This window comes from Battus philenor, unplaced genomic scaffold (genome assembly GCF_028537555.1).
Source record: "Battus philenor isolate CCGP_79_NKW_IND1 unplaced genomic scaffold, ilBatPhil1.0.hap1 SCAF_2, whole genome shotgun sequence".
In the NCBI taxonomy this organism is placed as follows: Eukaryota; Metazoa; Arthropoda; class Insecta; order Lepidoptera; family Papilionidae; genus Battus; species Battus philenor.
The window spans coordinates 8,387,312-8,406,729 of NW_027181682.1; the positions used below are offsets into that span (position 1 = coordinate 8,387,312).

General features: G+C 30.8%; 2 protein-coding genes across 4 annotated transcripts; one reads left to right on the forward strand and one right to left on the reverse strand.

The window, feature by feature from the left end:
- Positions 1–1,738: 1,738 nt before the first annotated feature.
- On the forward strand, positions 1,739–12,913 carry LOC137922115 (carnitine O-acetyltransferase-like). 2 transcript variants are annotated; one of them, XM_068764992.1, is made up of 13 exons: positions 1,739–2,095; positions 2,318–2,347; positions 2,444–2,689; positions 2,938–3,149; positions 3,263–3,413; positions 3,903–4,077; positions 6,203–6,390; positions 6,982–7,082; positions 7,166–7,288; positions 8,213–8,335; positions 11,305–11,503; positions 11,973–12,110; positions 12,461–12,913. In XM_068764992.1, exons 1-13 carry the CDS (start codon positions 2,051–2,053, stop codon positions 12,674–12,676), a joined length of 1,947 nt encoding a protein of 648 aa, XP_068621093.1. In that variant the 5' UTR covers positions 1,739–2,050; the 3' UTR covers positions 12,677–12,913. The 2 variants fall into 2 exon arrangements, with proteins under 2 accessions (XP_068621093.1, XP_068621094.1); XM_068764993.1 differs by lacking the exon at positions 2,318–2,347.
- A 2,051-nt stretch (positions 12,914–14,964) lies between these two features.
- Rab14 (RAS oncogene family member Rab14) lies at positions 14,965–18,092 on the reverse strand. 2 transcript variants are annotated; one of them, XM_068765535.1, is made up of 5 exons: positions 18,040–18,092; positions 17,516–17,625; positions 16,101–16,281; positions 15,721–15,903; positions 14,965–15,256 (listed from the first exon to the last, which is right to left on the reverse strand). In XM_068765535.1, exons 2-5 carry the CDS (start codon positions 17,619–17,621, stop codon positions 15,085–15,087), a joined length of 642 nt encoding a protein of 213 aa, XP_068621636.1. In that variant the 5' UTR covers positions 17,622–17,625; positions 18,040–18,092; the 3' UTR covers positions 14,965–15,084. The 2 variants fall into 2 exon arrangements, with proteins under 2 accessions (XP_068621636.1, XP_068621635.1); XM_068765534.1 differs by lacking the exon at positions 18,040–18,092 and adding an exon at positions 17,924–18,033.
- Positions 18,093–19,418: the final 1,326 nt, after the last annotated feature.

Sequence of the window (19,418 nt, forward strand, 5' to 3'; positions counted from 1 at the left end):
TTGGTTCTAGAATAGTCACTGATACAGTTACACCTTTAAGACTTTGTGTTTCAATGGTATCTAGTTCATGTACCCTTTCGCTTCGTACCGATGAAGCTGTAAAAGCCTTAGGGCTAACAGTATTAGTCTTCAGAAACAATAATAGTAGTTCAATGGCAGCAAGTGAAATTTGAGAGTATTGCTTTTTTTATAGTAGTGTTGATAACTACATTTAACTTTCGAAGTATGCTAAAAATCATATTATAAATACAATTAATAACAACGCTATCTGTGATTGACAATTAACAATACTCTACGTAGTAACGTCAAATTAAAGTTTTTTTACACAAATATGTTGAATCACTCCGTATCTACAAGTGTTAATACATTATAAATATCAATCGTATACAACAGCCAGAAATAGACAAAACAAAGAGATGTTTGTATTAAATTTATTATTCTTTATATCAGCAATCTATTAAACTCAATGGCAAAAATTGGTAATACGTAATAACGTGCTGATTATAGTGAATAATCAGTAAACAGGTTAATTTATTAGAAAAATTTCCCGTTTTTTTCATGTTATTGAATTAAAACTTGATTTTTGTATGACAAAAATTAATTTTTTCTTCTCTTAAATACAATTTACGAGCATCTATAAACTTTCCATACATTATATATACGTTGAACGATACGTACAGCCCGAAATTTTCGATACCAAAAGTAGTTTTTTTTTGTATGGCAATTTTCATAATTTCAAACCATCAAACCCAACTTTCATAATTTTTCTGTAGTACCCGTATTAAATCTAACAATTTTATCATACATAAACAATGTACTTTACGCCCAACTTATTCTTTGGACTGTGGACTTCGAAACGTGAAAAAGTGAAAACAGATCCTGCGGCCAGTGCTGCTAGTTAGTGACAAAAACAGTCAAATGTCATCGCTACGCCCGCAAGACGTTGCCCGGTAGAATTTTTTTGTTGATAACAGGTTTCCATCTACTTTTCATGTTTTTGAATGAAAACGTGTTTTTAGTATGGCAATACAAAATTGTCTTTACCGTCACATACTTAACTATATATATATATGTAGTTAAGTATATGGTATAATCTTTTTACAATAGTTATATATATATATATATATATATATATATATATAACTATTGTAAAAGATTATATATATATATATATATATATATATATATATATACATATAATAAACATCATATACTAACTTCCTCGTCTTACTCCAGGCAGGAGAACTCCACACCAACTTGACTAGATGGGTGTGGAAATCTCAAAGCAAGTTCGTTGTCTAAGTGTCGTCCTGGACCCTGGATGACCAACTTAAATTTCATTGGAAGTATTAATAACGCTAGTTGTAATAAGTAGAATAATGAACGAAATCACATTACCATGATTTTTATATACTGGATGACATAATTAATTGCAAATATTTATTTGTTTATATATCATCAATCACAGAAATTCTCAAATCATATTTTTAATCTTATTTATCATATAAAAAATTAATCTTATTAAGATAAAATTGTGTTTTAGAATGATTTGGCCTTCTTGACTTGTATATTTGAATAAATCAATTGATGTTAATTTCCATATACCACAGAACGTTGTTAAGACAGTCTCTCAAGATCATAATAAAATATGCTGTAACGTTTAATGCGTGGTCACAGTACAATCCGTTTTTTAAGAACTTGTATAGTTTCAATGTTCCGAAATAAATGTCACTGTCAGTTAAGACTGCAGTTTTTGTAATATTATGATAACGAGTTATCTATCAATGATAACATACATCTAGCCATAAGATACCAAAACAATGAAATGTTTTTTGATATAATGTTGTCAAAATCGCCTCTTTAATTATTAAATGTTTGTTAGCCAAGCTGACGTGTCAGTCGTGTGGAAAAACTAGTTTTTGTTGCGTGATGTGATTGTTGTTGTACGAGTATTTCATATCAACACATTGCAACCTACTTGGCAGCTTTCATTTCGTGTCTGAAATTTGTGCGCCCGTATAGATAGTAAAAGTAAATGCATATTGTGTAGATGTCTAACAATAGTAAAGTACAGAAGTCCAATCACAATCTCGAGGTAAATTAGTTTGAGATAACAATATTGAAATCTTTCAATATATCCGTTTTTAAACTACATAATAGTTAACAAATTTTGAGAGGAAGCATATACAGTATGATTTTTAATTTAATTTAAATAAGTATATTGCTCCATCTTTATTGTTCTTATAAATCATTTTGGTAACTTGTGTTGTAATAGTTTGGTATAAATAAAGATTCTTATTTAAATTTTGTCCTACAGGGTCATAACATGATTCGAACTATTAAACAGGTAAACTAAAATTAATTTTGATTTAAAACTCAAAATATTTTTTTTATTCCAATTTATTTTAACAAGTGGTTATTCAATATCTAACTTAATTTGTAGTGTGGATCCAGAGGACTCTTTCTAGAGCCATATGTGAGCTCTTTTCAATTATTCTGTAACTATACATCTGTGAAGACAAATGTAAATGTACAAGACTTGCCAAAACTGCCAGTACCAAAACTTGAAGACACCTTAACAAAATATCTCAGAACTGTAAGGCCTTTTCTTAATGCTGAAGAGTTTGCCACTACAGCAAATCTTGTTAAAGAATTTGGTGCTAAAGGAGGGGTTGGTGTTAAGTTGCAGGTTAATAGACTTTTCTTTATTTTTTTATGAAAATTTATCACTGGTATGCTTAGATACTCTCCTTTGTCTAATTGTTTTTTTTATGATTGATGATATTAAATATTTTTCCTACATATGTTGAGTTATTAATAGTGGTAGAGTTGGCCTTCAAAATTAGTTGAAAAAATTCTAGATGTGTGTAAGTTAATAGATTTTTTAAAGAAATGGGCTTGAACTCTTGATTCAACTTAATATTTTTTTATTTATAGGATCTTTTAGAGAAGAGAGCTCAAAAACAGTTGAATTGGCTTGAAGAATGGTGGCTCAAGACCGCATATCTAGAATACAGGGACCCTGTTGTGGTATTTTCAAGTCCAGGATTGGTGTTTCCATTTAGGAAATTTAACAACCAAGAAGAACAATTGCGATATGCTTCAAAAACATTGCTAGCTGCTCTAGAATATAAGGCTTTAATAGATGGGTTAGTTGAATATGTTATGAGTAGGAAAACCATTTTTATTTCCTACACATTTTGAAAATAACTTTATTAACCTTTCATATATATTGAAAAAAGTTTTAATGTGTGATTTTTAGTGACAAAATCCCTGTAGAGATGATGGGCAAAAATCCTTTAGATATGGCTCAATACAAGAAAATCTTTGGAACATGTAGAATCCCTGGAGAAAAGCAGGACAAATTATCTTTTAATGATAGCAAATATGTTACAGTTTGTCATAAAAACCATGTAAGAGTTTTTTACTTGATAATTTATTAATGCATAATGAATAATTGTTATGGATTCTTATTTTAATTTGAAATTGAAAAAAAAAAACAGCAACTTATATAGAAATTATTCAACCCTTTATTCTATTGCATAGTATAAAGTTTGCCAACAAAAATGAATTTTTTTAGCCAAATATTCCATCATATGAAAAAACAAAAAAGGTGCTCCATTTTATTTTTTTCTGTCTTCTTTTATGGCAAAATGCGCATTGTATGTACATTAAATTACCACTTAAAATTTGGTCTACTTTGCTTTATTCAGATATAAAATTAATTTCCTTAAGCATCAAAAATATAGAGGGGAACCTTTTAGGTTACAAACATTTCCATCTCTTGTGTTATTAGAAATATTAGATATTAATTGATTTTTTTAACAATGTACTATAGAATGTTCTATAACCAATTAGAAACCATTAAGAAAAAGGGTTTCAAATTGTCAATATTATTACAGATTTTCCATGTCGACTTATGGGGCAATGATAATAAAAGATTGAGTGAAGACCAAATTGTTGAGGTATTAAAGAAAGTTATAGAATTGTCTACATCCTCATGTGTTGATGCTATTGGAGTGCTTACCTCAGACAATCGAAATAATTGGGCTAAGGCATATGAAATTCTAAGTAAAGGTAAGGTACTAGACATATGTACATATTTATTGAAAAGATATGACAATAATGTATTAATCTTATTCTATCCTTATACATGAGTTCAAATAATCTATTTAAAATGTTTGGCACTTAGTAGTTTTATTTATTAGATGAAATTTGTACCGCTACTGTAATTTGCTGTATTTGAATTTTTTGCCTTGCGTTTACTGAGCGCAAGTAGCTGCCAGTCACCTGACAGTCTTTTATTGTATGTAATATTTATTACTATTACAATGTGTTAGTTTAATATATGAACATAAAACCATTATGTATTACCAAATATGTAAAGCTAATTTTAAGTGGTCTCCATTGGCTGCAATACAGTTCTTTTGACATTGATGGTAATTATCATTGGCAGCACATAATCTTTCTATGGGAAAATTCTTTACTGACAATCATATTGATTGTTTTAAGCACCCCAAATTGTCATAGTGTTTAGAGTAAGCTTTACTCTCCAAAACTGACTATAAATAATAATCAAGTGGATTAAGATCGGAACTAGATAAAGGCCAGCCTTCAGGTCAGATGAAATCTAGAATATGCATTTTTGACCAAGATTTTTTTATGGCCGGTTTTTAGGGCTTCTTATTAACAACGCCTGTAAGTGTGCCCTGCCCACACACGCTTTATTGTTCTTAGGTCTTAATAAGTTTTCAGTCTTAGCTTTATCCTTCTTTCGTGGTTCACATTTTCTTTCACTTTTTTTCTTCTATCTTCATTCACTATTTCTTTCATTCTTAACATTTCTTAAATCCATCACCTCTCATTCCTGTCCACGATTGTTTGATATCACAGATATATTACATTTATTTTAGTAATTTAATTTTTGTAAAAAACCAAAGATCTGAAACATTTCTAATCACATTTTTGTACTTCCTAATTTATTGCATTTTTGAATTTTTTTATTCAACAATTCTTACCTGTTCTACATTGTTTTCATTCTGTCTCAATCGACCTTATTTGTATTAACTATTATTGCTATTTATTGTTTATCGCGGTGACAAATCGGGCCCCCTCCGCATCTTCCTCCGGGCATGAGAACTCTACACAAACCTAATCAGATGGGTGTGTGTTTCAAGTAGCTGACCGGTACCGCCTGTTCCAGATCCCTCACCACTCAAACAAAATTGAGTGGATCGAGCTTTATCACCCTACGCGAAGTCTTGCTGAATGGACCATTCTTGATTGTTGAACATGGTATTGTTAAGGGCCTGAAATTCCTTCCAAAACCATCCCCGAAGTTGGATGAATGCCTACGTTTTACTCGGTTGACTAATTCAGAAGCTTCTTTGGAGCTTTCGACATAATTACGGTCATTTTGTGTGTTAAAATGTTGCTCAATAGTAAAAAATTAACCACCTTATTATTTTTTAAATTATCAGTTAAGAAATGCATCTCTTACAGGCATCTTTTAAAATACGAAACTTGGTTCTAGGTGCTATCTTCATCTCCCAGCATAAAATCTTTTCTTTCGGACAGAAACGAATTCTTTCCTTGCTGCTTTGATCGAACACTAAGTGGACGGTCAAATCTTTTTCCGTCACAAAAAGAAAAGGTTTCATTGTACTCATCAATAGCACGGTACATGAGCATAATGATCAATCATCTAAAAATGAAGCGATTTCAAATTTAAAGCTAATATTTTGTTTTCAAAGATTATAACAATATTTATGACGAGATTAAGTGCAAATTTTTTCTTATGGATAACAGTACAAGTACAATGAAGTGCTTGCATATTCACAAGTAAAATAAATTTAGGTATAACAAAAGTTATAATATATGTGCTGGGCGAACTTATCAAATGATTCTGCAATATATTCTATCAGCAAGTTTAACTGTGGTATTCCAAGATTTTTGAAAAGGATACCTTGGTTACGTCTAATGACTTAGAATCGCAGTATTTGAGTAGGCATTGACAGATATGTACTGTTGAGCCGTTACATAGGCACGCATCGTTGTGGATTATTTGAAAAACGGTGCATGTCAGTACATGCCTTTATTCTTGCAGTGCCCGTGACAAGTTAGCAGTTGCGTGAGATGGACTTGTATCACTATAGACACTAAATCATGATTATTTTCTAATAATTATATGTTTTTGTAACAGATAAAGTCAATAAGGTGTCACTGTTGGATGTGGAAAAGAGTTTAATGGTGTTGTGCTTGGACGCGCCGTGTGGTCTGTGGGGCGATGCGGACAAAGGTGCGCGACAAACCCTTGCAGCCGGACAGACCATACACGGAGGCGGCAGCGCTTCAAACGCGTGCAATCGCTGGTTCGACAAGACTGTGCAGGTGCTACTAATACCAACAAAACGGAATTGATCACTATAATCAGACTTCTCATTATAATTATTGAATTTACAATGAGCACTCTGTTTATTTAATTATTAACTCCGCATTTTACATCTTACATAATCATAATATTACTTAAAATTGCATTGTGGCCAAATAATTTTATGAAATAAGTCTCAACTTGATAACTTAATTTATTTTACACTATTCTAACACGTATAAAATTGTTGGTTGTCGCGTAAAATACGTGCGTATTTTATAAAAATAAAAATAATTCAGTTATTTGAATTATGAAATTGCGATTTCTGCACATTTAACTTTCACATTTAACACTATTCACATTTAAAACATGCTATTGAAGGAGATTTTAAAACGAACACAGAGTCTAAAAACACGAGCCCTCTCGTGTTTTCTGAACTTTAAACTTCAGGACTTAATGAACAATTTCCGCAGATTTTTCAACTTATAACACATAAAGCTGTTATAGATTTTTTTTAATTAAACTTTAAAAATGTTATTGTTATTTCATGTTCAATACCGATGAACATTTCGTCCCAAACTTCCATTATAATATACAAAAAAAATGCACAGTTTATCGTCGGCGCTGATGGTGTAACAGGGTTGACGTATGAACACTCACCAGCCGAGGGCCAACCTATTGCTGTACTCACCGACTTTATCATTAACTATGTGTAAGTAACCTCTTGCGCAATCGATAAATTAAACCGAATTGAATTTGCACATTACTAAGTTTTGTTATTTTTACCATATTCAGGGATAAGAACAGATCCACTGACGGAATATCTTCAGCTAGCCCTAAGGAACCTATTAAACTAACCTTCAACGTAAATCCGGAGGTGTCAAACATGATAAAAACCGCAAAAAATAACATCGACAGGTGTGTTACATACTTTTTTTGTAGCAAAACCTTGAATTAAATCATCATATATTTTTAATTCAATCACATGTTGCCTCTGTAGTCTTTATAGATGTTAAAAATTGCTTTTATTAGTCTTACAACTCCCTCCTATACTATAACACTTATTAATTTGCCAGTACAACAACATTTAATTAAGTTTTTGTAATTTGTGTTCTTCAGGAAAATAATTATTCTCGTTGTTCATTGCCACAGATAGTGTCCATCTTGAAAGGCCTCGAAAGAATCGATGACGAGCTCTTTCCATGACATTTTATCCTCTGCTTCCCACAAGGCAATAGTGATAGTGTCCTGTTATTGACTTCGCTTGATCAGATCAGCGGGTAGATGGATATCAAAGCTGTCTTTTACTACAGTGTACTATCCCTGTAACCGGCAGTTATTCGAATTTATCTAGTTGTCAGTAGGCGATGTGGCCAAAATACCTTAAGACTCATCAGTACTTGCCTGGTCTTGATCACGACTTGAAAAATAACTTAAGATAAATTTAATGACGTTTCATTAAATTTATGACGTTGCATGTACCGTAGAGTTGTTGCGATGAAAAGACACTTTGTATCCTTATTAACATAAATGACCTCCCCGGAGGAAGGACTGTGGGTTCCTCCTTAACCTGTTGTGGTTTGCATGTGCTGAACACCGTGAAAATTTGAGTTCATGGCAGTTCGTTATTATTCTCACAAAGACGAATATGAGAGGGCATTACCATCATGTAAACTAACGAAGGAACGCATCTCAAAAGTAAAATAGTAAATTATAAATTATGGCTAGTGAATTCATATTTTAGTAACTGTCTATAAATTTATTCCTCTTAATATAATACTTTCTATTGTATACAATTACTTTCTTGATTGTATTACACAAAATTTTCTCTGTGTTTTACAGATTGGTTGCAGATCTCGAGTTAAATTGTTTTACCTTCGATAAATATGGGAAAAACTTTATCAAATCCCAAAAACTGAGTCCTGATAGTTTCTTGCAGATGGCTATGCAATACGCATTTTATAGGTATTTTGGAATTCTTTATAATTGTACTTAATATAATTTGTTAAATATCAATAATAGTAATGGTCTTCATCAGAACAATCAATAAATACAATAACATATAACACGATTCGTAAATTCCGGGAAGCCTCCTATAACACGGTTTCGCTATAACTGCAAATACTTTGTAAATATAACACTGTATGTATTACCACAGCCGCGGCGAGGCTTGCTGTCCTAAAGATACAGCGCATGTACGCAATTAATGTACATAAGTCCTTAACCGTATTTGTAGTCAAAGTTTTATATAAGAACACATAGGGCGATGTGCCGCGGCGTTAGGAACGCGGTTGTCCTTCACATCGGCGCGGGCGCTTGTGTCCCTCGCAAGACATTCGCGTACGTCCAGTCAGGTTAGGAACACCCAAATCGCTGCTTAATAATTAGGCAACGCCTACGATAGTTCTAGTTAAACTAGATGCGTGTGTGTTTTTCTCGAGGAATCAATTAGTCAGTCGGTTCTCCTTGTGGTTTTACCTACTTTACTTAATTTCATCTCCGAGGCTTGAAAACAAGAATGTCTCACGCTGCTAGTCGGTAGTCTCAAGTCGAGCCACGGTGTATTATTGAACCATTTATTTTTCCTTTAAGACATTATGCTTCAGTCTCAAGCAATGTTAGATAAATATAAAACAACGATCAAGAGGAAATTTATTTCTTTAGAAGTAAAGATACAAATATGGAATCGTTTATTGAAAGGGCCAAAAGCATCCCACATTGCCTTAATTTGAATGAAGCAACAGTCAGGAGGACCAGCAAGAAAAATGAAACAGAAATCAGCAGTATTTTCGACGTACGCAAAACATTCAGCTCGCCCTAAACCGCCACTAATTAAGAAAATGGAAAAGGTATTCAGTACAAAAAAAAGAAATTCATATCAATAAAAAAGAAATCCACGATAAAAGACAGAACTGCCCCCCGATTTAAAGTGTCCAAAGATCGTCTACCGCTCTTTTTGTGCAGCTTGTACATTGGGAGAATTCATGACAAAACCCTTGCTTATTTATAAATCTTTGAATCCTCGTGCACTGAAAGACGTGAATAAAAACGCCTTGCCGGTATACCGGAAAATAAATCTAAGAACTTGGGTAACAGGAAATTTATTTAAAGAAAGGTTTTCAAATTGTGCCAAGCGTTGGAGCGTTATTTTAGGCAGAATAATTTTGCTTCGAGGCGCTTTTACTGTTAGATAATTCTATATGTCACCCACAAGTTTTGACTTATGCCAACGTCATAATAGAGTTCCTACCTAATACTACTTTGCTCCAACCATTGGATATTGGTAAGGTATTATACGTTTAAAACGTATTTTGTGAGAAGATCCTTACAGTGTATTTTAGACGCATCTAATTCGAAATCAATTAAAGTAAAAAGCTGGAAGCCAGTAAATTTTCAATCAAGCATTATCGACATCAAATCATTGTCGCTGTAAGGAATAAAAACATCAACATAAAATGCGTGTTGGAAGAAGATACGGCCCGCTTCACTTGAAAGTAAAAACGCATGAAACATCAGAAAATAAAATTGGTGCCATATTAGAAGTTGCGAAGTTAATGGACCTGAAGGTTATGTAGATGACCACTGAAGACATTCAAGATTTATTAGTGGAAAAAGAAGTTGACGAAGCGGATTTCATGGAAATAGCAATCCTCGATGCAAATTAAATCGGTTATGAGGACACTAAGAACGTAAGACGTTAAGAATTTAACTTTAAAAATTTTTGAAGAAGGAATGTGTTTAGGGAAAAATATAGAGTAATTTTTTTTTAATAAAGACCTTTCTTTCCACGGAAAGAAGTCGCAAAATCAAAAAGGAGATGCAAAACAGTTTGGCTCCATACCACGAAATTTACAATAACTAGGTCAAGAACCAGCAAGCAAAATTCAATTACAATTTTTTTAATAGTGTAAAACGTGCAAAAACTTTAAAGGGAGAAAAAAGTTCTGAAAGTGAAGGCGATATCGTTTCACCGAAAAAACGTTCTCGGTTCATTATATAGGTAGTGAGTACTGACGACGAATAAACTCGTTAAATTAGGGTTGCGTTAGATTTAAACATTTTTTTACTTTGTGTTGTACACACATTTTTGTCTTAAATTAAGTTGTTTATTCCAATAAAAAAAAGTATTTGGTTTAATAAGTTTTTGGAACGTAACATCCCTTTTGGTATTAGCTTTGTATTAGCATACAACACGATTTCACACATTACGGCATTTTCTAGGAACTTAACTACCGTGTTTTAGGAAGGTTACCTCTATCAATAACATCAGAAATGTGTAGTATAAAAATATAAAAAAAATTTCCCTCTGAATTTAAATTATACTTTTATAATTAATTTACGATTTCCTTACTAAATTTAAATGGAATATGATATTTTTAGATTCCGGGTCCAACAAGTTTACTTCTCATCTTTTTAATAAAGAAAACTTAATAGTCTTATGTAGACATGTAATATTTTTATAACAATTTGTAATTTTTTTAATTCATTTCAATTTTTTAATTTTCAACATTATATATTCCAACTCTTTATTTTGGTCATTCCAATTGTACAAAAATTTTAAACACGAATAATGTTTTCATAAAAAAAATAGAAAGAATGGTGAATAGTTAAACAAATTTAGGGCGTTTACAGTCTCCACCGAATGTATTCGATACGCCAGTCGTTCTAGTCATTTATTTTAGAATGGACTGTAAGCATACGTTTATTTCTTCGCACTGCGCACGAGGAGCCCAGTTAAAATTCGCGCTGTGAAAATAAATGAATGCGTTCTATATTGCACCACTCGGTGCGAATGTACAATCGTACCGACGTCTATATAATAGTAAAGCGTATCCATTGACGATAGGTGGTACCAACTGTAACCGGCCCAACAATCGCTACTATTACATGAGTTTACTTTTGCCAAAAATATTAATATTTTCTAAACGCCAAAGAGTTCACCAAACCCCTGGAGCCCATTATGAATCGGCAGCGACGCGTATGTACGCAGGAGGGCGTACAGAAACCATCCGCTCATGTTCCCTCGAATCTGTAGAGTTTGCTAAGACCATGCTCGACGCTCGGAACTCGCCTAAACTTAAACTGGAATCAATGCATAAGGCCATTAAAGCCCACAAGGACTATACAGTGCAGGTATGTTTATACAAAGTAAAGGCTAAAACGATTTTTTCCCGCTGAAGTTTCGGAATTTAATAATAATGTAATTTCATAGACTCAAAATGTACCTTCCAGTAAAAGAGATTGTGGGTATATTCTGATTCAATTCTGACTAACAACGATGTTGTTTGTCATATATTATGTTTCTAATAGAAAACTAAATTTATGGTCAAACAATATGATTGTCTTTTTTAATATTTTATACCAATATTGACAACAGAAATTTGCAATAGGGTGTTATATATAAGCGACATAACGATAAGTTTCTCGTTTATGTACCTAAAGTTACGTACCTATTTACAAGGCCAGAGTTAAATTGAACTGTATATACGATGCGGTAATCAAAATGAAAGCGATTTAAATTATATTAAAATACGTTTATTTTGTGTATCTAATACTTTTCTTGTTCATCCTATTCTACCTTAAGATATGTGTATTATTCTAGGCTTTGCAAGGTCTCGGAGTTGACAGGCATCTGCTTGGTTTGAAGTTGACTGCAGTTGAAAATGGTATAGAAGTACCTAAATTGTATTTTGATGAAGGCTATCGTCGGAGTGCTCACATGAGAATTTCCACTAGTCAGGTATATATTTTATTTATACAGTAAAGTTTCTTGTTTGCATCCATTGCTCTAACTTAAATTTGTATTAGTAATTGTTATTATTGAAACAAATACTCAAATGCGTAGACTCAATTTCACGTGAAAAAAACTTTAAAGTTAAAATCTTCATTTTTACTTTTGAAATCATAGCAATACGTGGCAACGTGTAAGCGAGTATCTAATATAATATACGTGATTTTTAACTTTATTAGATTTTTGTGCAGTCAATAGTTTTATGTAAGAAATTATTTTCATAAAAATTTTGTACGTAAGAATTTTTTCTTAATATAAAGTTATAAATATTGCTAATCCTCGTATTAACCCTACTTTAGGTGGCGTGCAAGTGTGACGGATTTATGTGTTATGGACCTTTGGTAAGCGATGGTTATGCAACGTGCTACAACCCCAGGGACAACGATGTCAATTTTGCAACCTCCGCTTTTAAGTCTAACCCAGTTACCTCAATCAAAACTTACAGAAAAGCACTTGAACAATCTTTGCAGGATATGCACGATCTCCTTGTCCAAAATACTAAATCAAAATTGTAAATAACTTTTTTCCTAAAGACGGTTCAGGGTCTCTTAATTATTTTCGTAAAATGTACAAATAAGAATGTTAAATATTATTATTTTTTATTATGTATTAATCGAACTATATATATATATATATAACAAAACAAATTTAAAATATTTTTAACTTTTTAGTTTTATCATTTTTTTTCTGATTAAAACATTTAAATAGACGTTTCAAAAATAATAAAGATAACAAACAACTTAATAAACCTGTTTAACCAAAATTATTTGCATGAATTTTATTTAAAATTTACTGAAGGATCTTAAGCATCTTACAGATCTTTCTGTCTACTCCTTAGTCTGCTGGTCATATAGTATGAAAGCCCATTTTGGATTCAAGATTTACATAATTTTAAAGATTTATAATGCTAGAATAATCCTTGATAGTATTATATCATCAGTTGTGTATATCAATATTATACAAAATATAAAATTAGTATGTGTAGTAGAGAGAATTTTCAGAATGGTAAGATCTAAAGAAAAATGTTTTGCATTTTGCTCGAAAGACTGGTTAATCTTCGAATATTACTCATTTACGTATATTTTCAGTTGATTTCTTTTATTATGTCTTTCTAAGATTGGTTGCTACATGCTACCAGAATCGTCTCAAAGGTTTACATAACTACGATGCATAATAGTATATTTTTTTCTAGAAATTTTATTACCAATTTTTTTTAAAGTTTTAATTGGGAAACGTGGCAATAACAAAATTTTCATGAGTAACAAATGTTATCTTTGGAACTGCATATATGGCATTTGAAACAAACACTTACCCTGATTTTCGGACCGATACTTGGATTAAGCGAATCAAACTATTATACTATTATAATGGGTTTTGCTCATTAAATACTTATTGGCAACAGAGAGATGTCAATATAAGACACTTAACAAAATATGATTAAAAGAGGCTAATTTATCAGCATTAAAATATCAATTTACGCATGTTTTAATTTTGAAACGTGTTTATTACATGCACAAAAAACAGCAAAGCACAGATGTAAGACAAATTTTATTTTCAGTGAAATTACTTAAATAATACTTATTAAACCCTTCTTTATTTGACACTTGAATCCTTATTGTTGATATACGTGAGTTGTGAAATTAATCTCTGGTTTAATCTAGATGAAGCTTTCAGAGCTTTATCTAGAAAACAACTTGAAAAGGTTATTATCAAAATAAAATTAGGTAAAAATAACGAGAGGTCATCTTTTATTTCTATTTTTACACAACGTAATATATAAATAAATAGCTTCAAAGTAGAATAATTAATTTATGGTCCGAATAAACTTGTTAAAATTATGTATGAATTAAATAATTTATTCGCAACATGTATTTGTCAGTAATTTTTGAATGTTCACTCTTTCAATAAGAAATCTATAATATAAAATACGAAGAACATACTTTTTGAAAAAAGATATATTGCAAAATTATTATACATATTATGTGAGTAATATAAGCATCTTTTGTAATACTGCAAGTGCCATAATTTGATTAGTACTTATATTCACAGGATATTATAAATAGCAGTGCTGCTTCATAATTTTTTTAGGATAGCAAAATTATTATCATATGATAACACAATGTTCCATTATATTACATTTTTTTTAAATCCATATTATCTGATTGCAGTTTAAAATTAATTTATAATCAAAAATTATAAATATTGTCAGTTACTTTCAGATTGGCTTTAGTTATATATAAGGGCAAATAAATATACCAGTTCATTTTTATAATGACTTTAAATATGGTTAATGTAGAAAGTTATTTCAGAAAATGTTTAAGTTTATCTATTTATTTTAATAAATTTAGATTAGATCAATTGAAAAATATTTGTATTTTATCACAATTACTCTTAAAGTAATCTAAAAATTAGTGGACGCGATAAATAAATATTTGGTAAGAATTCAATAATTTTCAACTAAACTCCTCACATAATCTTCATACAAGGGTCATTAATTTCATATTTCAAAAAACAAAATTTAAATGAACTGGATCAGGCATATTTATTCTCTACGCCTTTAGTTCTGCTTAAGTAAGATATAATTTATTACAGCTTTGTTTACTACTTTTTACCTTATCATGTATTAAAGTATTACAAGAAACAATAATGTAATCAATTTAAATACACATTGAAAATATTTGGAAATAATCATCAAATGGAATGTACATGTATTAGATTTAATTTTGTTTCAATTCTTTAGTATTTCCAATTTCTTTTAAAAATACACTACCAGAATATATTATAAACTGTAAAACTCAAGCCATTAAACATGTAAATCAACTAAAAATATATTTGCTACATGACAAAATTTAGGTGAATAAGATAATTACATCATTTATAACTACAATAATATAATAATTCTTATATGTAGGTAGTTGTGAGGTTAACAGGCGCAGTTGTCGCGGGGCGCGGGAGGCGCTGCAAGCGGACGCCCTGGCGATGCGGGTTTGTGCTGAACGCCAGACTCTGCCGCGTTTAGGTCGAGACGTCCGTCCAGAATACTCTGATAGATTTTCTTGGCTGTCTCGAGAAATGCTTCTTCTACATTTTGACCTCTGCAAATTAAATATACCATTAAAAATTAAATTGCTTTGAATAAATATAGAGAACTCATTGTTCACAATAAAAACAAATTAATAGCTATATTTAAGGCTACACACTAATTCTAAGCCATGCATTACTTATCTCATTGTCTTACGACAAAAGACTTATACAAGGGGTATATTACTTTAATTGCAATAAACAGATATATCTCAGCTAAGTTATTGCAGAATAGAGTGAAAAGTTTTAAATTGATGATAGGTTTAGAACCAGATTGGCACATGTAACCTAGTTGTAAAAAACATATATATGCAGAGGAAAGTATTAGATAATACCTTTGAATAAGGATAGACTAACAGTTATTATTGATAAAAATTCAACTAAACCTTTAAAAGCATGGTTTAAGTTTTTCTTACACACAGCTGTGACTAGACAGTAATATTGGAAGTGGTTATATAACATGAAAAAAAACAATTACGTTTTAGCACTGGCTTCTACAAACATAAGACCATTTTCATCTGCAAATTGTTTGGCTTCTTCATATGTAACATCTCTCTGTCCATCTAAGTCAGATTTGTTTCCGATTAAAAATATGACAGTGCTTGGGTTTGTCAAATTACGTGTATCTGTAAGCCAACTGCTCAAATGATTGTAGGTGGATCTAAAAAAATACCAAAATGTGTTAGTTAATAAACAGAAATTGAAAAAAAAAAAACTATAGCCTTCATATTGTAACAATATCTTTTTACATTCATGCAAAAAATGTTTACAACAAAAAGAAATGACAATAATTATAGGAACAACCAAATTACTTAACTTACAAGTTACATCAGGTATATAAAAAACCACCAAACTTACCTTCTAGTGATATCATAAACCATAAGAGCTCCAGCAGCACCTCTGTAGTATGAGCGAGTCACGGCTCTAAATCTTTCCTGCCCAGCCGTATCCCAAATTTGTAGCTTGATTTTTTGTCCCGCAACTTCAATGATTCTAGTACCAAACTCAACACCAATAGTATGGGGACAATCCGCCATAACTGTGAATGAAAATAAAATTATGAAGAACATATAATGTTATAGATACTATACAACTACAATTTTTATTCAAATAGTGTTGCATAAACATTATAGTTTATCCACTTCCGTATGGCGCCTGTCGGCCACAAAACCATACACATAGCCAAACATTGACTATAGTTGACGGCCGTAATATGAACGCGCATGGCTGAGTGTCGATTTTAGTCGCCATCCAAGAAAGTCTAACCTATCTCAGCAATTAATAAAAATTTATTTTAAATACATTAGATAAATGTAATGTGTATATATATCAGCTTGTAATGTAAAACACTCAAATCACAAGTGTGTTAAAGAGCAAGACAAGTTCAGTGTCACAGCAGGTAAGAGAAGGCTGTGGGCATTCAACTGAGACTGACAACTATAGTGGACGCTCATACTGGAGTGGTTAAAAGATCCACAATCAACCAAGTATTTTTAACAATCACTGCAAGTATTATTGAAATGTACAATTCTGTAGAGACAGGCAAATTATTTTATTTGTATAACAATTTCACCATTACTGACTTTTCTTGCACTCCCCTTATCTAGAGAGTTCCCTCAACCATGACTATGTCATTGGTCCACTTAAAGGAGGGCCTTTCCAATAAAATAACGTGTTATGTTTTTAAATATATTAATAGGTATACACCAGTATTTTTCAACCTTTTATTTGCGATGCACTATGTATTTTTTAAATTATAGTGAAAAGGTTAAACTTTTTTTAAGTACACTTTCGAATAGCCCTCCTTAACAATCAAATTGTGGACTCCATATTGGAAAACAGAAGTATACACCCAACCTGTTCAAAAGAACAAGCTGGGTAACAACCTATTAGTAAAGAAAAGTGAATTCCACCCACCAAAATTCTTTGTAAATAGTACAGATATCTTCAAATTTCTGATAGAAAATTTAAGTACAAAGACACAATCTTCATTTTGTTTCAACAATAAATTAAGCTGAAATGTTTACATAAATTTTGACATATATCAAGATTTATTTTTGAATTGTTTATCAGATTTATATTCGTATAGGTTTTTATTTATGTGTCTTATAAGAATTTGACTACAATTTTTTTTTCATTAAGGCATGGATATATTTCAAAAATAGACTAGCTTAGATGAGGAATTTTAATTATTGTTCCGCTGATCTATCATTATTTAGCATCGAGATCGCAATAAAATTACATATAAGATTGAAATAAATATCAACACTTACATTTTTTTTCAGTGAATTGATGTAACAAACATGATTTTCCAACACCCATGTCTCCAATAATGATATATTTAAATATGTAGGAATAGTTGTAAGGCCCGGACGTCATTTTACTGAAATTTTATAATGATAAATAAATAAATAGTAGATAATTACAGGAACGACGAAAATATTATTGACTCCAGTTTAAATATATAATATCTAAAAAACGTGAGTCATGATTTAATTTGAATCAGTAAACGCAACTAATTTTCTTGGTAAACATTTTACATTAACGCTTTTTGTTATTCACAAACACATTATCTTTTTTAAACGAAGTGTGTATGTATAAACACATTATTTTAACAACAGAAATTTAAGAAAATCTTTTCGGCATTACTAAGCAAAAAGCGTACACGATCTCAGGCTTACCGGTATAAAATTACACAAAATAAATTCGTACTAATACAAGTAACAATAAATTAACTCAATTAAATTTTACTTTTGATGTAGTAACAATAGGTAGGTAACAATAAAACGTAAATTACATGTACAGATATAATAAACCTAAATATTAGTTTCCACGTAATAGATTCACAGATAAATATAAGACTGAAACATCCTTGACAAGTATAATTAATTGACACTTCACGAAATGGAGGAAAGCATTTCTAAGACCTTTTATAAATTGAAACTTAGTTGACTTAATTGCCATTATATACTTTATTTATTTTTGAAGAAATAGAGTAAATTTTACATTTTTTAGATAATCTATAGTGCGAATTATTTTCACGACCAATGACAACAAGGTATATAAAGAAAGGTGTGCCAGTAGTGTGATAAAGAATATAATGAGAAACGCTAGTAATTATTTTACTATATCGTATTGTACTAAATCTAAGTAAGTTTTTAAAAACATGTTTTGTATCAACCAGAAAAGCGTAGTGTTTAAAAATCTCGACTTAGTGAGAATTGCGCATTGCTGAACTCTGCTGTGAAAATGTTGTTTAAAAATAATTATGATTAAAAACAATTACATTGAGAAGAATATAATAATATAATTCTTTAAAGATTGTTACTTTATTTATGTCACAGAAAAAAGTAATGGTGTCGGCTAGAATATTTTACTAATTCCAAAACTTTTCTAAATACTTAAATATTTTTTTTTACTAAATATGTTAATTATTAGTAATAAAACATGCCATTACAAACGCAACAAGTGAAACAAGTTAATAACTGACGTACATAATTATAAAATTTCCATGAAATGGACCAGTAGCTGAATGCAATTTATCTCAGATTTTTAGTTGTGTAGCGTTCAGGCTTGTATCGCTGGCTTTAGTTGCTTTGCTTAAAATGAAATGAAATTAGTATTACAGGATCGTATTACTCTCGAGATAGAGAGATAGATATATTAAAGGCATCTTATGTAATCAATAGAAAAAATGTAATTATTTTTAAAGAAATTTGAAATGTAATTTGAATTAGTCTATAGTCGATCTTATGATGTAACCATAGACATAACCGTGTAAGATCAGGTTGTATGCTGTAGTATATACAGTGAATATTTTGTATTTAAAATTGTTATGAACTAATATGAAAATGGCCGGAAATGATGATAATAAGCCTGAAAATAATGAGAACGATGTCGATGATGTAAATGAAGGCACTGAGAATATTCGGGAAGGTGAAGAAAAAATAAATTTTTTGTATAAATCCTGTGTTCGTGTTAAGTTACATTTTACTGTCATTATTATATACATTTTATTATAACGTTTAATTTTTCAGAATATGAATTTCTCGATTCAAAGTTGGACGAGTTAAATTTAGCACTGGACTTGTTAGAGCAAAAAAATGATGATATCCACAAGAAACTTAAAGATCTTTTACAATCTAATATTGATGTACGTCAACAATTACATAATGA